The following is a 24,216-nucleotide window of genomic DNA, read 5'->3' on the forward strand; positions in this document are numbered from 1 at the left end:
GCTGCCGCCCCCTTGCACTCTCCCCATACACACTACTCGTGCAGCACATGCCTGGCACCATCACAACGTGCCCATACATCCTCCATCTGCGTCTGCTGTGGCATGTCACCATGCCCCCGCGCTGCCCCCGAGGACGGTGCAGCAGGGTTGCATGGTCAGTGGTATTTCACTAGCACACATGCGCTAGGCTTCCATTGAGTCAGAGGTCAGTGCTTTTGCAGCTCTCTTTTCCCCACCTAGGCTCTCTATCACTGCTGGATATCCTGGCTACCTAGTGAAGAAATCTCACCCACCCTGGCCGTGCCCTTTAGCCCCATCCAAGAGCTAATTTCTTTTGTTGTTTACGGGAAGTACGTGCTTCCCCCTCCCCCCCAACCCGATACACTTTAATTCGATCCTGCAGGTACAGAGCCCTGATCTGCCTTGTGTCAACCTTTACACAAACGAGGTTAGCCCATCGATGCGTCCTTCAATTCCACTCATTAGGCCGAGCGCACCTACGCGCAGTAACAGAGTTACACCGAGAAACAATGGGCCCCCGGCCCTGACAGCAGCCTCTATTCAATTTCCCTGACATTTGTTTATGGAGGAGCAGCCGGCTGACGTCAAACCGAGCCAGGAGAGGCCAGGCGTCGGGCTCAGCTGGCAGCCAGTGGGCAGGCTTCAGCGGGGCTGTGCTTTGCTTGTCTTTAATCAGGGTTTCTAGTAAGTGTGTGCGCTGGGGAGCATGTGCGCGGAGGAGGGAGGGGGGATCAGAGGCAGGGAAGAGGTCAGGTGCTTTGGAAAAACAGGATGGGCGCAACAAAGGTCAACGCGGTTCCTAAAGCAGGACTCCAGCAGGATCCTGCAGCCTGCAGGAAGCTGCATTACCCTTCCAGGGCATGACAATACAATCCAGGGGCTCCAGATTCCCTTTGGGGCCACCACCTTGCCCCTCAGGGGCTCTATGTCTACCTTAAAGTCCCCACTGTAACCTTCAGGGGTTCCCTGATGCCTTCAAGGGACATTGCCACGACATTCAGGGCTCTGCACTGTCCTGGGGCACCCCTGCTGTAAAGTGGGGTGCCCGGCTGATTCTGCTGTAGCCTGTAGGAGTCCAATATTTCCTTCTGTGGGACCCCCCCTGTAACCTTCAGGAATTCTCGGCTGCCCTGTAGGGATGTAGTACTTGATGAGTGGGACCCACCTGGCTTATTGGGTATGAGTGTGTCTTTTGGGGGTGCTATCTGGTTCTTGGAGGGGCTTGGTCTCAGAGAGCGGTAATGCTCAAGGGCTATCTAATACCCGTCAAGCTGGGCTGCCACCGTAACCCGGCTGCCTACTTGCTTTCTCTCTCTCCTGAGTATAGGAAAGAAGGAAGGGATGCTGCACAGGGCCCGCTGACACAGACAATGGTGAAACTGCGAGAGTGACCCTCAGGGGAAAAAGGACTGCTTGCAGACGGCAATGGTGGGACACATCTGAAGGGGGAGAGATCTGCCATATATCAGTCTTTGATTATCGAGTGTATCTTCAAACATAGCTGTGCTCAGGCCCAAAATACCTTTAATCCAGCCCCGACCCTGGGTGACAAGACTCTCTGCTCCCTGTCTTGGCATTGGGGTATCTGACTGGGGGTTAATCCCCCAGGAGTCATAGAATATCAGGGTTGGAAGGGACCTCAAGAGGTCATCTAGTCCAACCCCCTGCTCAAAGCAGGACCAATCCCCAGACAGATTTTTGCCCCAGATCCCTAAATGGCCCCTTCAAGGATTCAAGGCTGTGAACTCACAACCCTGTATTTAGCAGGCCAATGCTCAAACCACTGAGCTATCCCTCCCCACTTTCTGCCCTTTCTGGTCCTTGACACAGCTACCTCATTGCTTTGGTGTCTGTGACTGAAAAGTAATTCTTCCCCCTCCAAGTTAACCCTTCTCTCTCCTTGACACCATTGTCTTAGGACACTGGCAAGGGAGGCCCATGGCACCATAAAGTTAACCCTGGATGTGCTGATTTGGGGCCCGATCCTGGCAAAGGGCTGAGCAATGGCAAGTCCATGGGAATTGAGGGTGCTGAGCACCTAACAGGATTGGGCCCTCCATGTTGGCAGAGTAACTCCCTTCCCACAATGCACTGAACAGGCTGCTCGTCCTGCGGGAGCTAACCACTCCCCAGCGCCCTGACCCTGCGCTGAGTCCTCAGGCAAATTTCTCCTTCATTTGAAAGTATCCAAATTGTATTGCTTCCCTGTGAGTCAGGCCACTTGGTTTATATCCTTCAGTGCCAGAGGGAGATTTATGAGAGGAGAACCTGGCTCAGAAGTTTTATTTTCGAGATGAGGAGTCATGCCATTAGATATATGGCGTTATGAATCACTGCAACAGCATCAAATTTGCTCTTAAAGGCATAATAAGACTGACACCCCACACCCACACAGACCCATATAATGGATTGATGGTTCCCCCCACAGGACGGCTACTTTGTTTGTTTTGACGTGAACAAGACATAAAGGGCCATAAAGCCCCATCTTGCCATACGTTGAGTCTGTGCTTAACAAATATTAGGAAAATGAATGACCCATGTACCTCATCTATCCTTGACGTGAGTGCAGATGGGTCTTTCTTCTCTTATTGTTTGTGCCACGGGGAACACAGGGCTTGCTTAGTTTTCATGGTTCAGCGGCTCAGCAATTGAATACAGAAACATTTTAACTGTCTGCCGACAGTTCAAATCTGGGTGAGAAAGGGAGTGATGGAAAGTCCTTCCTGTCAGACAGCTTTTTGGTGGTCGCTGGAAAATGACCTGCGGGCCCCAGTCCAGCTCCCAGGACCTTGAACACAAAGGAAGTTCCACCACCAGGACTGACTGAAGAACAGTTGCTGGATAATGGGGAGGGAGAATCTACTTCAAGTGCCCGAGCTTTCAGGCCAGCCTTTTCTTGAGGACTCAGCACCCACCATGGGGCTCAGGATTTCCAAAGAGCTCAGAGGGTTGGGTGCATGTTGGGTGCTGAGCACGTCTGAAAATGTAGCCTCAACTGGAGTTGCTGAGGACTTGGAAATCTGGCCTTACTTATTCTTTGGATCAAAGACTTTTTGTGGTTAGTGCATGCATCATTTTCAGGAAGAATTACAAAGCGGAAAATATGTATAAGGGAAAAAATGCAGCCAGGTTGAATGCGGAAGTGGATTTCTTTGAGGGAATCTTGTTATAGACTGTTTGGATGGATTATTACGATAGAAATTGGCTATTCTGGTACATTTTGTGTCTTGCATTGGTTTCCCAGGTAAGTCTCTCAAACCTTAATCTCTGTATTCCCCAGGGGCGGCTCTAGGCACCAGCGCAGTGGGGGGCAGCCAGTTGGTCGCCGTGAGGGCGGCTGTCAGGCTGCCTTTGGCGGCATGCCTGTGGGAGGTCTGCCAGGCCTGCGGCTTCGGCGGTAATTCGGCGGCGGGGACGCTGAAGGTGCGGCACCGGCGGACCTCCCGCAGGCATATCGCTGAATCCGCGTGGCCCCGCCGAAAGCCGCCTGACTGCCGTACTTGGGGTGGCAAAAACCATAGAGCCGCCCCTGGTATTCCCCCAGTGACTGACTTCTTGGCTAGACCAACCTCAGCAATAACAAATGAGAGTTTCACCTTTTTCTTGTTACTCCATGGTCTCTGTGGAAGTAGAGAAAAGGGATAAAGGGGATTTAAACACATATATCTTAGTTTCTAGGAATAGAGCAAGAGTTAGGCTAACACTAGCTCTAATAACGCGAGATTTCAAGGCAGGGCCTGGGCAAGTGGAAAGCGAGTGGGGAAAAAACTGTAAGAGATACTGTTTTTCGACCTTGTGTTAGATAAGACTGGAATACAGATTGTAGCAGGAATTGCTGAGAAAAGTAAGATATCAGAAGGAATATGTATAAACAAGATGCGGTTGTTGATCATTATTGTCTGTAACAAAAGGTATAAATGCTTGCCCTAATTGTTTATCTAACGGAGACCTGCCTGGGACGGGGGAACCCCTGTCCGAGTGTACTCTCCCCTTGCAAGTTTAAGGAAAATACACTGTCTCTGACATGTTGCAAACAACCTAAGAGTGAAGACTGTGTTTTCTTCCACATCTCCTTCAAATGGTACTGGAACAGCCCCTTTGCCAGGAGGAATGGGTATAGGACTCGAAATCAGCGTGTCTCTCAAAACCAAGAGGAGCCTCTTACTGAACGATGTATGCAATCATGGAGTCTTTTCTGCATCTGAGAGCAGGGCGCTAGACTCCTGGGTTCTAGTCTCAATTCTGCTGCTTGTGCCTTGGGATACCTTGGCCAACTTGCTTCACCTCCCCGTGCCTCAGTTTTCCCACCTGTAAAATTGGGATAACAATCCTTTATTACATCGGAGTGCCTGTGACGCTAAAAGAAAGTCATGGGGTTCCTCTCTTTATGTCCATCTATTCATTTTGCCTAAATATAAACTGACTGCATATTCTCATGATGGTGAAACTGAACAAGATGCTGAAAAGAATTATCCTCTTGCAGCTCATTGCAAAGGGCATTGAGAAAGGAGCACCCATCTATTAGGCCATTGTGGATCATCCCAAAAGAGGTAGTGTAGTGGGGTGGCTGCCCCACTCCTGGAGAACAGGGGTTAAAACAGCCAAGCTAGGCTGATTGGAGTAGCAGCCACAGCTGTTACCAGCTCCACTAGGGCCCAGCTGGCCCTGATAAGAGGGCTGTGGGCCAGAAGCTGGAGGAGTCTCTCTCCAGCCCTGGAGGGAGAGGGCTTAGCTGCCGGGGAACATACGGTACCTGAAACTTGAGCAGTGCTGGAGAATAGAACAAGGGCTCTGGGGAGCTCCAGCCTGGTAAACCCCCAGGCTGAGGCCTACAGTACCTACACAGGTACTGGGGTTGCAGAGATGCAGCCCGGGTTAAGCAGAGGCAACTGGACCAACCTCCTTGCCAGTGATGAGTGGCCCTGACAGACTGCAGTCTGCCCCAGTGAGCGACGGCTAGATGGTGACTGGCAGTAGCCACTGAGGCAAGGTGAGGATAGAGGGTTGGGGGTTCCCCTGGGAGGGGAGACCCAGACTGTGGGTTACTGCTGGGGGCAGAACCCAGAGGAAAAGGGGCACCGGGGTCCAGGAGGGACATGGGGGCCAGCGGCAGGCGAGACACCGGCTTGCAGAGGGGGCTCCGGGCTGGACAAGAGCTAATTCCCAGGATAACCAGCAGGAGGCGCCGCACCGGTGAGTCTCACTTCCCTACAGGTAGATACAGGTCTGATCTTTCTTATGTCTCCATCATCCTATATGGGATAGCAGACTTTCCACTGTGACCCTCCATTCAATGGGCTGGCATTCAAAGCTGCTTTCCCTCTTGTGCATCATGCATGCATTGTCTGTACTGTGTAGTCTGACTGCCTCTAGGCCCCACCTGTTACTCTCTGGTCTCAGAGGTGCACCCTGTGACTTGGCTACATGGTCTCCATGCATTTCCCAGGCATCAATAACAGGTATATCTAGGCAATGCTACACGAGTTCCAAAGTAACATCACATCCCTCTGGAAAGAAGAACCAAGGCCATCCAAGACATGGGATCAGCTTGATCTCTGGTGGCAGTTAGTCACACAGCCAAGACTAACATCCTGCCTTTTTGTACCACTACCTTGACATTGGGGTCCATTAACCACATGATCCTCCTTGTCAAACGCCACTACGGCTGTGAGGAGTGGAGCCACGGCCGGCTCCAGGCACCAGCCCACCAAGCATGTGCGGGGCCGCCACTGGGCTCGCTGCCCTCCCCGTGGCGCTCCGGCCGCTGGCGAGAGCGGAGCCACGGCGGGCTCGTCGCCCTCCCCCCGGCGCTCTGGCCGCTAGGGAGAGCAGAGCCCTGGCCCGCTGGCCGCCGGGGAGAGCGGAGCCCCGGCCGAGCTCTCCACCCTCCTCCCGGTGCTCCGGCCGGTTGGGGAGAGCGGCCCGCGGCCGGGCTCGGCGCCCTCCCCTGCCGCGCTCCGCGGCGGGGGGGGGGGGAGGTGTCGGAGGCTTTTTTGCCTGGGGCGGCAAAAAAGCCAGCCCTGAGTGGAGCAAGAAGTGCCCTTGAGATACAGCAGCCAGTTCATACCTTTATCATGATCACAGGGCAAATCCCATGCAGATAAATGCTACACGTTTTTACAGCACCTAACACAATGGGATGCTGATCCATGACAAGAGCTCCTAGTCACTACAGCAATACAAATAATGCTCTGGGCAAGGATTTCATTCATCGGCGAGCTAAGGTTCTGCACCTAGCTAGACCGAACTGGAAACTCAGGTCAGACCTCGGTTGCAGTGCATTTCAAACCCAGCAGCCTGGTTCAATGGTCTTCAATGCTACTCCATAGAAGTTACAGCATCTAAGAGAGGAGATAAAAATGAAGGCCTTCCCAGACCAGGGACTCTTTCCAGGATTATGGAGTTTGCGTCTGCAAGTCTGTTCCAGGTTCAGAGAAAAGGAAGGTGAAATTTCCCTACTGTTGTTGGCAGGCGACCACATCTTCTAGTGCTCACACCCTCCTCTGCTCCGGCTGCTTCTCCCTGGGGAGCAGTATCTTCTGCAGTTCATCCTGTGGAGGGACATCCACATTTTGCCAGAGAGCTCAGGGTGCTGGAAAGGATCCAGGATGGGCAATGCACTGGCTTCTGTTATTGATGGGAACCGAGGGAGCAGCAGAGGAAACTGGAAAACCTGGCAGCATCAGACAACATTCATACTGCAGCGACAGTCCCGTCCAGGCGAGTCAGCTTTGCTTTCACACCTAGAATACAAAGCTCCCTATTATAGCACAATAGGGCAGATCAGAACGGGGCTATTCTCTTGTCTCACTAATGCATGTCGGATGTGGACGAGATCCATATCAGGAAGAGGCCCAAGTGGCTAAACTTTGCACAGCATATTAATGCAAGAATGACGAATGCCAATTAACAGCTAGAACCTCCCCTCCTCACTCAATAACAACGTTGTCCCCAGTTGCTCTGGCTCCCTTGTAACTTTGTCCATGGAAAAATAAATTGCTGGCACCGACCTTCCATGTCTTCAGACTCTGCTTTGGGGGAGTTATCTGCGTGCACAGCGTGTTTTCTTTTCTTTCCGAAGCCTGCCTGGCCTTCCACTTCTGCGCAGTCTGGAGGGACAAGGACCCTTGGAGAAGCTGGTGAGAGCTGCAGTGTTGGAACCAAGGCCTTGTGAATGCCAGTTTCCCGGGCATTGCTGCCGATCACACGTACAGATTTTTCCTCTCTCCTCCCCCCCACCCCCCTAAAACAAACAGCTCTGGGATACCACAGCCCTGAAAAATGTGACCAATGGGAAGGGGCACAAATGTCTGTCTGCTTGAACAGACTTCAAGGGATAAGAGCAAAATATCACAACCTTGTATGCAGTGCCTCCTGGCCAGCTGTAGGTCAGAAAGTGCTCTGAGTAAATCCACATTTGACATGCTCTACCTCCTCTTTGATTGTTTGCCTCCCTGCATCCACTGAGGCTCTCAGCACTACTGCATCCCGATTCATTTTCTCAGTCCATGGCTCTGGCTTCCCCAGGTCCAGGTTTGCTCTGCCTCCGGGGCAAACTGAGATGTCATCAGAGAGAGTGATTAACTCGTGGAAATCAGACATGGAAAGGGCTGGCTTGGCCAAGCTGGCCATATCTACACTGGCTTGTGAGCCTCACAGAGACCTTCCCAAGCTGATCTGTAGGTGCTTGGATAGTTGACTGTCAACAAACCCTTCTATCCTCTCCCACCTGCCATCACTTCCTGCTTCTTCTCTGCCCCAGAGCATCCCAAGAAGTGTGCTTGTGGATCTGGGGAGATGCTACACTACCAGCGTTCCCAGGGTTTTCCCCAGCAAACATAGATGTGCACTTCACTCACACTTTCCTCGGGGATTCTTGCTTTGCAAATTGCTACGTCTGAACAGCATGTTACAAAGCAAATCCCTGCTGGAAACGTGTGCTACCTCTCCGTGATGACCAAGCACCTTGGCTCATGTCATCCACCTGGGCCTCTGGATCCCACTGTTATGGGGTTTCTTACAGCTCCTTTCAATCTCCCATTTTCCCCGGCAGGAGCTCTGGCACAGCAGCTGTTTGGAGCGCTGTCCTGGCGCACCCTCTCACAGTGAGACCTGGCACTGCGACGCGCCCGCCTCAGTTTCCCCACAATGATCTTAAGCCTACTCCCGGCATAGAGCTGACTTGATCTTCCCGCAAATCCACCTTTCCATGGTAACAGCATCCTTTAGACAAACTTCCAACCTCCCTCACCCCCCCCCCAAACAAAAACCCAAAGGAATCTTCGACCTAGCTGGGCTCAATATCCAGCCCCCTTCCTTACTGGTAGGTCCCAGTTGCAATGCAGTCTTCACATCCACCAACAGGTACCTGGGCTCTGGTTACCCCAACAATCCCACCTCCTCCTACCATGGGCCCTGGCCAGCCAAAGTCCTCAAACAGCTCCTGGCCCTCACCCAGGCTTCACGACCCCCCGGCAGGAGCTATCTGTCTGCTCTTCTCCCAGCGCCTCTTCTTGCCTCCCCAGCCAGTTATCCCCACTGGGCTTTCCTCCTCATAGGCCCCACCTCCAGCGCAGGTGGCAGCAGGGTGGGGCTAAGTGAACTGGGCTGACTGCCCCCCGGATTTCTGGTCCTTAAAGGGGCAGGCCACCCTGTCACAGGGGGTTCAACCATCAGTGGTGGAAAGTAAATGCATTGCCCAGGTGCTCAAACAGCATGCAGGCGAGTGCAGTGTGAAAACCCAAACAGAATCAAATAGAATGGGTTCCCCCCTCTATTCCAAAGCCCCGTTGGAACCCCATTCTCAACTGCCTATTAATTATTATTACCCTAAGTGCTACTGTAGGACAGCTATGTCCATACTAGATTGCAAACCCAGGTCTGCAGGACCTGGGCTTGTGGTCTCATGTGTTTCCAAGCCAGCGCTTGAGCATCCACACTGCATTGTAAACCTGGGTTTACAATTGCTGGACTCAGGTCTCACACCTGTACTAACATATCCCTACTGCACCACGCAGAATTTCTGACTCCGGTCTGCCACTGGAGCTGCGCCCACACTGCAAAACGACAGGGCTTGGGAGTGGCAGGTTAGACGGGCTGGCATTGCTTTTACCGCTGTGTCGTCTGGACCTACTCAGAGCAGGTTTACATGACCTGGCGGTAACAACACTGGCTCTTTGTCTGGACTAGCGCCCCCATGTTGCAGAGGCGCGGGGAACTTCTACGAGAAAACTTAGCGCAAACGCAGCCACAGAGTTGAGACGTCTTGTGGGGGGTGCGTTACTTTTAATTACAGCCCCCCTCCCAGCCCAGCACCCGAAAGAGGTTTGGAAGGATGGGGGAGTGGAGCGTGTGAAGAAGGGGTTTCCCTCCCTCTCTCCTTTCATGGCCTCATTTTCATCAACGGGCCACAACCTTTCAGGCAGCGCAGCCAATCAAACAAAGACAACCCTGTGGCCTCTGAGGGGGGTTTCTTAGTTGGGGATAACTCCAGGCTGCCGCTGTGGGTCAGACTCAATGCAAACACCGCGTGCTTCCTCAGTCCTGAAGCTGTGCCTCCCTCAGCCGAGACCATGGGCCTGCTCTCACGTGCTGACTGGAGCGCCTTCTCTTCCGGCACGGAGGCCCCATGGCCGAACCTGGCTGGCTGGAATGCTCAGGCTGGGGTACCATCGGAGTGGCACACGCTAACAGGAATGCCGGGAAGAGCCAATGAGAGCCTTCCCAGTTGGATTTTTCTGCTTGGCTCTTGGCCGTTTACTTGGCCAAATTTAAGGAGGACAGATGGCCAATACGTGTCTGAATCTCCTTCTGCTTATCCCATCTGCTTTGTGCTGCAACTGAGAGTGTGAGAGAGAGAAGAGGGGGAAAGGGAGGTGGGCAGCAAGCTGCCTTTTGGGATTCCGGCAGAGTTGGTTTCATCGGTGGGGCTGTTTGCAGTTCCCTTTGCGACCCATCACCTCCAGCCACAGCATTCCAAGGACTCCGCAAGCCGGAGCGTTTCCCAGACAGGCGGCACTGATGGGCAGACTCCTACAGCCGCCGAGGATGGGTGGGTGAAGCATTGATGAAGAGGATGGACCGGCTCTCAGGGGACAAACCTCAGTGCACATTTGCTGATCAAGTTCCCAGCGCAGCCTTGTTTGTTCAGAGAAGCAGGTGGGTGTTGTCCCCTCCTTTAAAATATATATTGACCATACCAATACTTTCAAGCCTGTGTAAGGGGAGAGAAGGTAATAAGCGTAGATAAAGGCCTCTCTAGCACTACCAGGAGAGCGCCTTTGGTCAGATGCTGGGGGGGCCACAAACAAGGCCATCATTTAAGGCCTCTGGCATACTGGGAAGTGTCAAGTGTTGGCTCGGCTGAGCCTTTTCAGGGGTGGCCAGATCCACACAGGGACACAGGGGAGGGGAGCTGGATGCACACTGGCAACAAGAGAATGCAAAGTGCAGCCACTGGAATCAGACCACAGGTAGTAATGAAGAATTGTGCTACCATCTAAAGAAACCTCCCCCCACCCCACACACACACTCACAGTGGTACGGTGCAGGCGGGAGGATCTGTCACAGGACTCTCACATGCTGTGGAGTGAGAGGTCTTCACTTGGGGTAGGGGAGATAAAGAAATGCCCCCATAGAGTCCACCGAGGTCAGCACTGCTCAGTGGACGCTGGGCAGTTCCTTCAGCTGAGGAAGAACCAGGGTGCGAAGGGAGCCTGGCCTCTCCTCTTACCGAGGCCATGTGGGAGGTGACGGTACCTAGACTGCCGTGGGTGTTTTTGACCATGCACCCTGGCAGCTCCAGTCACGCGGCAAGCCCTGCCTGTTCTTTGCTGCAAGGGCGACACGGCTAGAGATTGACGCTGAAATTACTCACGTTTAAAATTAAATAAAGGCCCCAGAGGCCTCCTAAAATTCTAACTAGAAGTTCATTTGTCTCCTTACATACAAACAGAGCTTTGAATCCATCTCCCGCAGGAGACGAGATTAATCTCCCCTTGCTCCCCTTCCCCCGCAACCCTCTAAGCGTTTCTGCAGCTGGCTGAGCTGCTCCGGGAGAGCTTTTTTTTTCGGTTTGGTTGATGGGGGAAAGTGCAATGCAAAGGAAAATAATATCTTGAAAGAGGAAGATCCCAGCCAGTCAGGTTTGACCCCCTCAAACCAGGATCCCTTGGCTGGCGATCGGTGCAGAAGGTGGATTCCTGCAGGTAACCAGCGTTCTGTGCATGCACTGAATCTTCTAGGTCTCAATACTGTGATGTTCAGAGTGTGTGGGGGGGAAGCATAAGCTCCATTCTCTTCCCGCTGCCTCACTGGGTTAGCGGGCTGGCTCGTTTTCCAACCGCCTCTTCCAGGGGACTTGGAGGTTTACAGAGTACGCAAACCTGATGTCTCTCTCTTTCTCAGCCTGTGCCTCTGGGTGATTATCAGGAGCAGGGCTGCTAGTCAATCACACAGCTGCAGAGAGCTGAGAAGTCAAAGAAGCAGAAAGGTGAGAATGATAATATTACAGGCTTTGCTGCGCTCAGAGCTGGAGGAATTCCCCCTGCCCGGTCGTTGCAGGAGATGGATGTTCCCCCAGCTCAAAGTTGGAGAGCAGTGCCAGGGAAACTCCAGGTGCAATGAGAATCACCTTGCCCGACCCAAGAGGTGGATGCGAGGCCAATGCAGGGTAGGAATACATTGGTGGAATAGCAGGGGCTAATGACCAGGAGACCAAATGACCATGGCAGACATCTAAACCGCACCCTCCCAAAGGCAGGGTGGAGTGATTCCTTTCCTTGGCATTGGAGCCTGTCTGAGAAAACGCTGTTGTTACATGTCTCTTCCTGTGGGGCTGTTCGACGGCTGCTGTGTTCATTTGATTGCATTCTGTGCCAAGGGTCACGGGGAGAGGGAGCTTTTCCATAAGACAGAACAAAGATGTACGATGGACAGAAACCTTTGTGCTTCAGTGCACAAGCTGAACTGACCAATACATGATGGAGGAGAGGGAGAAACCTCAGTAAACTGACAATAAAGAGTATGTTGCACCTCTCTCTGAAACTCTGACGGATCGTTGTCAGAGACAGGATCCTGGCACAGATGGACCATTGTTCAAACCCACTGTTACAGTGCCTGTGGTGTTACGGTGCATGAGCAGACTGAAGCAGTACAAAGACAGCAGACTAGCCTACACACTGACATGGTCCCCAGAGACCTCTAGTGAGAAGATGCCCCCCAGTGCATGCCTTAGTCACAGCCTCTGCCTATTCGCATCAGGCTCGACTTAGGCAGGAATCAGAGGACCGGAGCTCACGGGAAACCAAGCTGGGTAGTAGTTATACACTGAAAAGAGGCAACAAAGTCACCCTCTCCACTCAAGACAGTTGAGTCGCACCAATTTGACTGGTAGAGCTGGAGTTCTCCGTGGAGAACGGGCAGTCCTTTCACTGCAGAAGCCTTTATTAACAGTCCATGCATCACAGCACAGATAGCCAGAGAAGGCCATGAATCGGTGTTTGAATTTTGAAATGAATTTCCTTGGACCTGTCGCTGAGTCCCACGGACACTGGAGCAGTTGAGTAGCTGGGAAAACGTTTGCGGAAAGAGAATTTTGAAGATCCACGTGTGCAAGTATTTGCAGAAAGCAAAGTTTGAATCCTCAGACCCAAGCACGGACGCGTGAAGTGCTTGTGCATCCAATCTGCAAGCAGAAATACCATCCAGCATGTGACTTTTGGGACCAGTTGCAGCCTGGCAACACACAGGAAAATTCAAATATTTACTATCAAAGAATCAACCCACAGGTTATTTACTAAATAAAGGCGAAGAACTCATTATCTGCTTGCAGACACTACAGGAGAGCATTAGCTACATCAATTGACTATTACCCACTCCCACAGGAGACAGCAAACGGGAGTTTTTGGAGGAATAACTGGGGATCCTGTGCTTAGAGGAAAACACTAGGCTAGTTAGTGTGTGATTCATGTTGCATGGCTGTTGCAGTGAAGTCTGTCTCTCTGGGCTGAGTATTCACACCAGGCCGGCCAGCTTGGGGTTTGAGTGGTAGTCCTAGACACCGACATTTGTTGTTTGTGCTAAAGGTCAATCAGTATCTCCAAGTCCCCAGTCCTGATGCTTTGCCGGTCAATGTTTTATTACCTTTCCCTTCTGCTCTCTTACAGCAAATCATCACCTAGAGCCAGAGTGTCATTTTACAGCCTATCCCACATAAGGGGCAGCACATAGCTACCCTGCCCTGGGAGCAGGCCAGGAACCGCAGTGGGATTTTGAGAATCACCTGGTTCCTCCTGGTCTCCCCATACTCTGGGGTGGGGGAAGTTATCCATGCCAGCTCTATGCTTGGTACAGATCACTTCCCCATCAGTACTGGTGCGTGGCGAGGGAGGGAGGAGTCAAGGCTCTTCCCACTGCAGGTCCCGTCTGCCCATTCATGCAGGATGGGGAGTAACGCTGCATTAAAAGCTGCTGTCCCTTTCATGCACTGACCCATGATATGGGGTTGCATGTGCAGGGGGAAGCTGGTAACCTCTTACATCCTTGCTTTGGTGCGTAAAGTAGCTCACAATTGTCCCCTCAACAGGAAAGAAACTTTCAAAGAACCAAAACAGGGCAAAGACCCAATGTGGGGGAGGGACAGGCACGAGAAGAATGGTGCACGTCTGTATGCGCACATAACTCAGCTCTGGCTGGGGAGGGCACTGGTAGCTGGGCCTGGAGACTAGAACTCAGGAGAACCTGTGTTCAGTTCCTGGCTCTGCCACTCTGTGTGACCTCACGTAAGTCACTAAATCTGCCCTGCACCTCCGCAGTGTAGGGGTAAAACCCATTAATAGCTGTAAGCTGCTCAGATACTACGATGAACTCCTCTAGTGAGATAGGGACTTGGTAGCCAGAGCTCAGTCTGGTCTCCTTTATCTCCTAGTAAAATGCCTGACCCTAGCTCCCCACCTCGGTGCGTGGAGAGGACGGAGAGAACGCTGTGCTCCCACAGGAGTAGGAATTCTCTGTGTGAGGAGCAGGAGGGCTAGAACCTAGGTCTGCTGGACACTGAGCAGGATCCATGTCACCACTCCACAGTTCTGGCCCAACGGCGACCAACAGGCTGTGAGCCCAGAGGGGCCAAGTACCACCGAATGTGCTCCCCACAGAGGGCCTGTCTGGCAGTGCTCATGGGGGCCCTGATTGCTCCAGGCGCGCTACTTAAGACACCAAGAAGTGGTCTGTGCAACCAGGTGGATCCCCATCTGGGTCTATGACAGACCCTGCTCCTTTGCCTTGCTTTGGTTCTTGGCTTCTGACCTCGGCGTTGGTTCTTGGTTTCTGACTCCAGCCCTACCCACTAACCTGACTGACCCATGCCCTGGCCGGGACAATTTGGTAGGATTAATTTCAATAGGGAGTGAACTTAGCCCATGGGCGTCATGAAAGTTTCCACTGCACATTCTCCTACCGGCAATCCTTACCCTGTAGGATGCCAACTTCTTTACAACAGAGGGCCTGCATCATTTCAACCCCAATTCTTTCTGTCAATGGGGACGCTGCGCTCTCCCCAGTAGAAATCATGTCGGGGGCACCCAGGCTGCCATGCAGTGTACATCTTGGCTCTCTCTGCCCACACTGGGATGGAGAGACCTGACTCAGTTTCCCACAGTAGCGACGGTAAGTTCTTACTGGGGGCTCATGGCTGGCAGCTGTGAATTACGGCTGATTGGCTCTGAATAGGTAGGAAGCCGTCTCACCCAGCAGAGGATGCAGAGTTAAAGGGGAGAATAATCTGCTGAAAGTGACTGAAGCACAAGGAGGGGAGGAGCAGAGAAAGCGAGGAGCAGAGGGAAGGAATGGGGAGAAAGGGGCGGGCAGACCAGATGATAAAAAGGTTTAAAAATAAATGTAAAAGGAGGAGGGAGAGAAAGGGGGAAAGAATGGAACAGAAGAAAATAGGAAGTGATATGAAATAACTGAGAGGGAGATGGACAGCAAAAGACAGAGAGCAAGCTGTGGTGGGGGTGGATATGGAAGACAAAAGGAATTAATTACCTGTGTCCTGCCACAGACAAAAACAGGACCCCTAGCAGGACCGTGGGTGGGCAAGTGGGGCCTGTAGCAAAGGCAAGCATCAGAGACTCTAGACAGACAAAGGAGGTGTAGGCCTGGGCTGCGGTGCAATGGTACCACATGGTCACTCTCTGGCACATACCATGTACTCAGCTGACCACCATCCGCCAACACCGCACGCATCTACCGCTTCCCTGAGTGTTCTCCTGCGCCCCTCCGCCTCTGAGACGCCTTCTCCTGCAGTTCTGAGAGCAGCCTTCCCCCGCTCTTTGGCATGGGCTGCACAGGCGCAAGAGAATACGCAGCTCAGATCCAAGCTCCGCCATTGGCAGGAACAGCTGCTGATGCAGAAAGGGTTGGGGGAAGGGAGGGGAAGGCTCCTTCTCCCTCGAATTTGCACGCACATGCATGGAACCCCCGCCTACAGAGACAGGCTCCCTTGGGGGGCATGCTTCTCTGTGTGCAAATGTAGCAGGTGCAGGGAGGAGCACGCGCGCATTAATCAAAGTCTCCGTAGAAGGGTGGTTGGTTTTTCCAGGGCCTCAGCAGAAAGTACAATTCGGGGCTCGGTTCCAACTGCGGCCGGTGGGACAGTCTCTCTTCCGCGGGACGGAGGGAGGGAGTGACGCTGCTGCTGGAGAAACGCAGCCCGTGTCCAACTCACCAAGCCAAACCGGAGGCCCTTCCAGGGCAGGGCACATGGGAACTTTGCTTCTGCTCGGAGCCTGGGAAGAGTGAGATCTGAACTCTGGGCACCCAGAGGGAGGAGGCGGTTGGGAGGGGATGGCCGCATCATGGTAGCGGAGGAGGGAGGGGTGAGGGGGCGCGTTCCAGGAGGAGAATGAGATGAGGAGACTGGAAGGCCGCACTGCCTCCTTGCACAGGCCAGCGTATGGGAAAGGGAGCGGCGGAGAAGCTGTCCTACTTCCTGGCGGATGAGCAGTAGCAGCAGGAGCTCTTTAGACTGGCTTGGTCTCTCTCGCTCTCTTTTTTCCCCGCCATTAACCCCTTGCCTGCTGGTGAACCCATTCCCCTTCCCCAAAACAAACTGACATCTTGCAGAGCATCCCGAGGGAACGACCCTGCCCCCATTCTCCATCTCAGTAACATCCCAACCTACCGACCCGCATCACTGTGGCTCAGTGCCCGCTCCAGGCTATTCGACCCCGACACACACACACTGCCTGCTGATTCCCAAATCCCCCTGGGATCCACGTTGGCCTTCGGCAGCCTTCACTCTCTGTCCCTGCCCCACACCCTGACTGTGGAGCAGGCAGCCCCCTCTGCTGCTAGGCGTAAGGGAGGGCGCTCCAGAGACCGAGCAGCCATTGTCTTGTTGGGTTATTCTGGGAGCTGGCTGCCTGCATGAAGCTGCAAATCGCTCCCTCCTGTCTTGGTGTCCGGGAAGAAGCCAGTGTGTGCATCAACCTCCGCGCATCAATCCCAGGTCTCAAAGGAAATCCCGCCCTGTTCGTTCCTGGGTCTGGCTGGGGGAAGAGGGGTTGTTGCTGTCCAAGCAGAAGTTCTCACATGGAAGGAGAGGGCATGCTGATGGGATGATGCTGGTGGTGGATGCACAGAGGCTGCTTAGACACCAAGAGCCAGCAATGTCCAACTTCTATGCTCCTTCACTGCAAAGGGGGGAGGGAAAGAAGAAGCCGGTGCCGGCGTAGCCCAGGCTAGTAGCATGGCTACACCAGGGCCATGAAGTCTGCCAGTCTGAGGTCTCCAGGTCCAGGTGGGGCAGCTAGGGCTACACCTGCTTCCTGACACTGCAATCCTCCTGCACGTCACCTGCCGCAAGTGGGAGAAGCTCCCCAGCCACGTTAAAGGACGGGCAGCTTTAAAAGCCATGATCAGGGGCCGGCTGGGCCAACCCAGGGCACAGAGGGGAAAGGAGAGCCTTTGCCAAGGAAGTGCAGACTCTTCCTATGGGTGGAAAGAAGCGGAGGTTGGAGAAAGATGGAGGGATTGTGAGAGGCAGCGGCCGTTGCAAAGAGGGACAGACTGATGGAGGCGGGGGTGGGGGGGGAGATAAAGACGGATGGAAGAGAAACAAGGGAGACTGAGGGAAGAGTGAGAAACGGCTACGCGGAGAGAGGCAGGCAGATTGGGGTGGAGAAGGAGACGGAAGGAGAGCGAGGGGCAGAGAGAAGAATGGACAGGCCCAGGAGGAGGGAAGGAGGCAGAGAGAGAGAGAGGTGCTCTGCCCTCTGAGGGTGTGGGAGAGCGCGGGAGAACCACACTAGGTGGTCACACCTCTACTCGGGGCTGGTATTGTTTCCAGACCTGCAGCTCCCCTCGTCCCACCCACAGCTGCCGCGCGCTGGCTCGCTCTGAGCCCCTTAATCAAGTGCAGGCTCGGTGCTAATAAGTGACTTTAAACAGGTCTGTCATTTTTGGATTGGGGGCCGGGGGGGGGGAGCAGGGACCGGGGAAACCAGCAAATAAATCTACATCTGATTAACATTTACGTTCCTGCAGGATTTGCAGAGAGCAAGAGACAGGAGAGAAACCAGTGCCAGAGAGGAGGCTGATCTTAGCGTCGCCTGCACCTGTTAGAGTAACAGTGACCTCCAGTGGCTGGTTGGGTGAATCCCAGGGGCCTGTTCCCAGGCCCCGTTCCCTATGCACGGGATGGGCTGAGATTTGGGCTGTAATTTGCAAAGTACCACGGCACTGAGAAGCTCCACCAGGTTCCCCAGGCGCAGCCAAGGGGTGCCACCCCAGGTCCTGGTTTGTTGAATCCGAGGGGCGTCCATGGGAAAGATCCAGACCTCTGTTTTCAGCCGTGGATGACCGTAAGGAACGAACACACACACACACACACACACACACATGCTGCCGGTACTGTTCTGCTTTGCATCCAAGGGGAGAATGATTTGGATACTGAAAGGGGAGCAGGAGAGAGAGAGAGGGAATCAAGAGAAACGGTGAGAAAAGGAGAGATGGGGGGGAGGGAGGGACGCTCCCAGGCTGCTTGAGACACATGGACACAATGCCATATTTTGTCCTTTCTATGGTGGTGAGGATAATTTGGTTAGGCTCTCAGATACTGTGACGACTAGTGTAGGATCAATGGATCTGACAGAGAGGTATTATTTGTTTTGCGGCAGTGGCTAGAAGCCCCAGTCACGAACCAGAACCCCATTGTGCTAGGGGCTGTACAAACACAGAACAAAAATACAAAGAATTTCCCCAAAGCGCTTCCAAACTGGATAGAGAGATTGACGGGAAGAAGAGAAGAGGCGAGGAAAGCAGGGAGCGAGAGAGGAGTTTCCAGAGCAGGTTTCCTCACCACCTCACTCACCTCCTTCGTGTCATTGTCCGGTATCAGCGTGTACAGGGGCACCACCCGGTTAATTTCCAGCAGCACCGGGGCTGGGCTGAGCTGCTCTTTGCCTGGGCGCCGACACAAGTGGCAGGTGGAGGGGCAGCGGCCCTTTTCTTCGCAGTGGATCTCCACGCCTGAGATCAGCTGGTCGTCCGAGAGCATCTGAGCTGTCAGCAGGCCTGAGAGGTAGGTGATGAATGGCATAGACTTGAGCTCCTTCTTTGTACCGAGTTCAGTCGTTTCTGTTTAGGGAATGGGGAGAAGGGAGGGGGGAAAAAAAGACCAGCGCAAAATAAATTTCAGCCCGGTCAAACATTTTCTGTCGCCAAACCAAACGCCACAGCAGTCAGGATAAATGCAGCTGCTTACAGCGCAGGTCGTGTGGGACCAGGCTGGGAGGGAGGCCCAAGAGAAGGGAAGGGAGAGCAAGAGAAACAGGAGATTTTCACATTGCTGTTTGGTGGGGCTGGTTGAAAAATGGGACGTATTTTCAGTGAAATGTTTCTAAAGAAATGAACATTTTTGTGCTTTAATTTGCAGATTTGGGTTTTTTTTTTGATTTTTCAATAAAATGAGAAGCAACAATTTTTGGTTTTTGAAAAAAAATGGTTTTCAGTTGCCCTTTCCTCTTTGTCTCCCTTATTTTCTTCCCTCCCTGTCCCTTTTTCCAGTGAAACAAAAGGGAATATACCCATCAGAAAAGACATTTTTCATAGAATCGTAGGACTGGAAGGGACCTCGAGAGGTGATCTAGTCCAATCCCCTGCTCTCATGGCAGGACTAAGTATTATCTAAACCATCCCTGACAGGCGTTTATCTAACCTGATCTTAAATATCTCAACTGATGGAGATTCCACAACCTCCCTGGGCAATGTATTCCAGTGCTTAACCACCCTGACAGGAAGTTTTTCCTTATATCCAACCTAAACCTCCCTGGCTGCAATTTAAGCCCATTGCTTCTTGTCCTATCCTCAGAGGTTAAGAAGAACAATTTTTCTACCTCCTCCTTGTAACAACCTTTTATGTACTTGAAAATTATCATCATGTTCCCTCTCAGTCTTCTCATCTCCAGACTAAATAAATCCATTTTTTTTTCAATCTTCCCTTACAAGTCACGTTTTCTAGACTTTTAGTAATTTTTGTTGCTCTTCTCTGGACTTTCTCCAATTTGTCCACATCTTTCCTGAAATGTGGCACCCAGAACTGGACACAGTACTCCAGGTAATACATCGCAGAATGATGTTTTCTTTTTTTACAACAGTGTCACACTGTTGACTCATATTTAGCTTGTGATCCACTCTGACCCCCCAGATCCCTTTCCGCAGTACTCCTTCCTAGGCAGTCATTTCCTGTTTTGTATGTGCAACTGATTGTTCCTTCCTAAGTAGAGTACTTTGTATTTATGCTGATTGCATTTCATCCTATGGACTTCAGACCATTTCTCCCATTTGTCTTGATCATTTTGAATTTCAATCCTCCAAAGCACTTACAACCTCTCCCAGCTTGGTATCATCCACAGACTTTATAAGTGTACTCTCTATGCCATTATCTAAATGATTTTCATTTAGGAAAACACAAAAGAAAACAAACACCCACCCACTATTTTTCATTGGAAAGAAAAAAATGTCAACAAAATCAAAGCTGGCCAGCTCTTCTGCTTAGGAATGGTGCTGTCCAATACACCACCAATACTAATGAAAGCTCACCCAGACACAGCGCCTTAATTCCAAGCCAGTTCTGCTGGAAGGCTCATGACTCTTTCCAACAACTTTGCACCTACTTTGCAGGGAGACGGTGGCTGTTGCGGGATTTCAGGTCTCGGACATGCAAAACCACTTTCACTGGGGTTTTGCTGTGGGTTTCTGGGTGCAAACCATGGGAGGTGTTTGCTCTGTGAGGATCAAAGACAGGAAGCTTCAGGCAGCTGAGGTCAGGAAGGAATGATGCCCCCCCAACCTTCCGTTCTTCCCCAATGCACAGAAATGCACCACTTGGGGATGGCAAGCATCTCGATATACTCTTAATCGTCAAGTACTGGGCAAGATTCTAGGTTACATGAACCAGCTGTCAGGCCTGATAGCCCCGTTTTCTGGTGTGAGACAAGTCTGTGATCATTATAATTGAGTATTAATTAATTATTAATTATTATTATTTAAACTAGGGTGGTACCTAGATACCAATCACCTTAGGGCTTCCCGATGCTGGGTGCTGTACAAATAGATAGTATGTGACAGTCCCTGTCCCAAACAATGTTCCACCTCCAAAATGGCCATGTCAAAGTTGGTGGAACTCTGGTTCAAATCCCGTTCCCACCCCGCTACTGAATCATAGAATCAAAGAATCATAGAATATCAGGGTTGGAAGGGACCTCAGGAGGTCATCTAGTCCAACCCCCTGCTCAAAGCAGAACCAATTCCCAACTAAATCATCCCAGCCAGGGCTTTGTCAAGCCTGACCTTAAAAACCTCTAAGAAAGGAGATTCCACCACCTCCCTAGGTAACCCATTCCAGTGCTTCACCACCCTCCTAGTGAAAAAGTTTTTCCTAATATCCAACCTAAACCTCCACCACTGCAACTTGAGACCATTACTCCTTGTTCTGCCATCTGGTACCACTGAGAACAGTCTAGATCCCTCTGGCTATCTGTTGTGGAGGGTATAGTAAGGAGTAGGGCTCCGAAACTGAATAGAAAGGGGGTGGGAAATATGTTGAATGTTAGAAATATGCTTCTCTGTAGTGAGGATGACTGGGACCTGGAATGACCTTCTTGCTGCTCATGGAGCAGGCTACAGCATGGAGCTTTACATCTGCCACCTCTGAAGTTCTCTCCTCGAGAACCAAGCTGACACATCTCGATACCCCCTCACCTCACCATACAGCATTGCCATGTTGTCACGTGAGGTCACGATGCTGGGTCAGTCCCAAATATAGATCAATGAAAGAGCTTGCTGGGTAGGGAACAAACCAAGCCCAAAGCAAAACAGCGGGTTACCCAACACAAGGCAAAGGAGCATTTGAAGGTAGGTTGGAGGAAAAGGTTTCTTCTAAGCAGAAAATCCTGCTCCTGTCGTGAGGCTCATAACATTCTCCACCCCAAGCGGGGGGTCCGACGCTCAATCCTCATTGCAAAGTGTTTTGAGATACGATGATGAAAGGAGACACGGAGGCACAACGTGTTATTAATGAATATTACAACATTAGCACATGGCTTTCCTCCCCTCCCCCCCGAAACAGATTCAAGTGTTTGCAACCACTGTGCAACTTCCTGGCCGTCCTAATTCCAAGGAGATAAATCCTCAGGTCCTGCTTCAGCCAAACTCTTGCCAAGATCAATGAGAGCTTTGCATGAATAAGATCTGAGTGAAAAATTGAGAACAGGCTTCAGGCGTTTGCTCTCCCAGTGAGCGGCCTCGTCTCTGACAGCAGAAGTGGTCTCTCACCTAAAAAGTCTGAAACGCAATTTAAGATCACAGCTTCAGGGCTGCAAGAGGCTCCCAGGTGGGGAGATCCAGGGGAGAGAGCCTGGAGCTGCACAGTCTGTCTGCTTTCGGGAAGCTGATACAGCTGAAACAAATCTCTGTTCCATAGCCAAATAAAGAGCATGTGTAACAGCAAATATATACTGAATGCAGCAACCCCCAGGAAAGGCACCATGAGGGGAGGCGACTGCCCTTGGCAGCAGCCCCGTGGCACTGAGGACGAGGCTAAGGAAGAAAGAGGGTTGCCTAAGTGTCCTCGGTGTACAGTGCCACGCAGCTGATCTGGCAAGGCACTTGCCAATTAGAAATACAAATAACCGCAGCATTCATTCATTATCCTCTAAGCTCTTCGGGCCAGAGACGGAGCCTCACGTCCTTTGACTGACTGTCAGAGAACGCTGCTGTACGCGGGATCAAGGACATCGCAAGAAGAGCGAACACATTCCCACTAACCAACCTTTCGGCGGGAATAAAGCGGGGTCGTTACTGAGATAAACAAAACAAGGCTGTGAAGGAGGCATCTCTATATCTGGGGAGACAGCAGTATCTACAGACATAGAGAATGGAAGTGGGAAGTCATTCCTGGAGGGATTCTGCTCTCGAAAGGTGGCTCCAGGCTACTTCCAACGTTGCCAGAGAAAGCCACGAAGCTTAGTGGAGTGGCTGAGGGAGCTGCGAGCGGATGCGCCCTTCTGCAGGCCTCCTCTCGTTACTGGACCTGGTTAAAGGGGGTTTTGTTTGTTTGTTTGTTTACTCTACCTACTGAGTGGATTTATTAAAAAAAAATAATAAAAAAAAAATCCTCTCATCTGTGACGCTTCCATTCCAGTTTTCAGACTGCGCGGGGGACGGAGGGCACGTGAGGAGGCTGGGAGGTGCATGGAAGCGGAAGAGAAGGGGAACTAGTTGACACAGGGCATTTACAGTGGGATTGGAGCCTTCCCTCCTGACATCTCTGGTTTGATGGGTATTGGCCAAAAGCCTCAACGTCTAAAGGCTGCGGGTGGCCTGAGTTAAGGCCTGGTAAGAGCCGCAGTCAATGGATGTTGTAGGTGCTCAGTTGGGAGATCAGGCCCACAGTGGTCTCAGGGCACTGTCTGGTAGTAGACCGAGGTCCAAATCTCTCAAACACACAAATTCCTGCCACCATGCTGAGTGCTTCTTGGCCTCCTGGTGGCCAGTCTCAGCAGAGGCCAAGGGCGGGTTGCCAACCCTCCCGCTTTCACTGGGAGTCTCCTGGAAGCAGGCTCTATCCTCCGGTGGCGACTTCAGCCAAGCCGGGAGATTTTGGGTGCTAACAGTCTGGCGCGGCAGTGGAGCTAAGGCAGGCTCCCCTACCTGACCTGGCTCCGCGCTGCTCCAGGAAGCGGCCAGCACCATCCCTGGGGGGCAGGGGTGTCTCCGCACGCTGCCCCCACCCCGAGCGCTGATTCTGCAGCTCCCATTGACCGGGAACTGCGGCCAGTGGAGCTGTGGGGATGATGCCTGTGGGCAGTGGTGCACCAAGACCCCCTGCCCTCCCATGCCTAGGAGCTGCTGCCAGAGAGATGTGCTAGCCACTTTCGGGAGCCGCCCGAGATAAGCGCCACCCCTTCACCGTCTCCTGCACCCAACCCCTCTACCCCAGCCCACAGCCCGCACCCAAACTCCCTCCCAGAGCCAGACCCTTCACCCCCTCCCGCAGCCAAACTCCCTCCCAGAGCCTGACCCTTCACCCCCTCCTGCACCCAAACTCCCTCCCAGAGCTGGACTCCTCACCCCCTCCCGCACCCAAACTCCCTCCCAGAGCCTGACCCCTCACCCCCTCCTGCACCCAAACTCCCTCCCAGTGACGGACCCTTCACCACCTCCTGAACCCAAACTCCCTCCCAGAGCCCGACCCTTCACCCCCTCCTGCACCCAAACTCCCTCCCAGAGCCTGACCCCTCACCCCCTCCCGCACCCAAACTCCCTCCCAGAGCCGGACCCCTCACCCTCTCCCGCACCCAAACTCCCTCCCGGAGCTGGACCCTCTCACCCCCTCCCACATAGCAACTGCATTCTCCAACGCACCCCTCAGGAAGTATGCTTGAAAATAGCCTAGCATTGAGAGGCAACATGGTCGAGTGGATAGCGCACTGGACTAGGGATCAGAAATCTTGTGTTAATTTCCTGATTCTGACATTTCCCCTCTCTGTGCCTCTGTTTCCTCTCCTGCCTTTTGTCTATTTAAATTGTAAGCTCTTTGGGGCAGGGACTCCCTCTTGATAGGTGTTTGTACAGGGCCTAGCACAATGGTGGTTGGGCTCTTAGGTGCTACCATAACACAGAAAATAATGACTG

At 52.5% G+C, this 24,216-nt stretch overlaps 1 protein-coding gene across 5 annotated transcripts in view; it reads right to left on the reverse strand.

The window, feature by feature from the left end:
- Positions 1 to 24,216, reverse strand: part of ASTN2 (astrotactin 2) — a 631,841-nt gene that overhangs the window by 165,098 nt on the left and 442,527 nt on the right. For all 5 annotated transcript variants that reach the window (XM_065572255.1, XM_065572253.1, XM_065572254.1 and 2 more), the window contains one exon: positions 18,392 to 18,657. In XM_065572255.1, coding sequence (XP_065428327.1) covers positions 18,392 to 18,657 — 266 coding nt within the window. The remainder of the gene's footprint in view (positions 1 to 18,391; positions 18,658 to 24,216) is intronic.

The sequence above is a fragment of the Chrysemys picta genome, chromosome 18 (genome assembly GCF_011386835.1).
Source record: "Chrysemys picta bellii isolate R12L10 chromosome 18, ASM1138683v2, whole genome shotgun sequence".
Lineage (NCBI taxonomy): Eukaryota > Metazoa > Chordata > Testudines > Emydidae > Chrysemys > Chrysemys picta.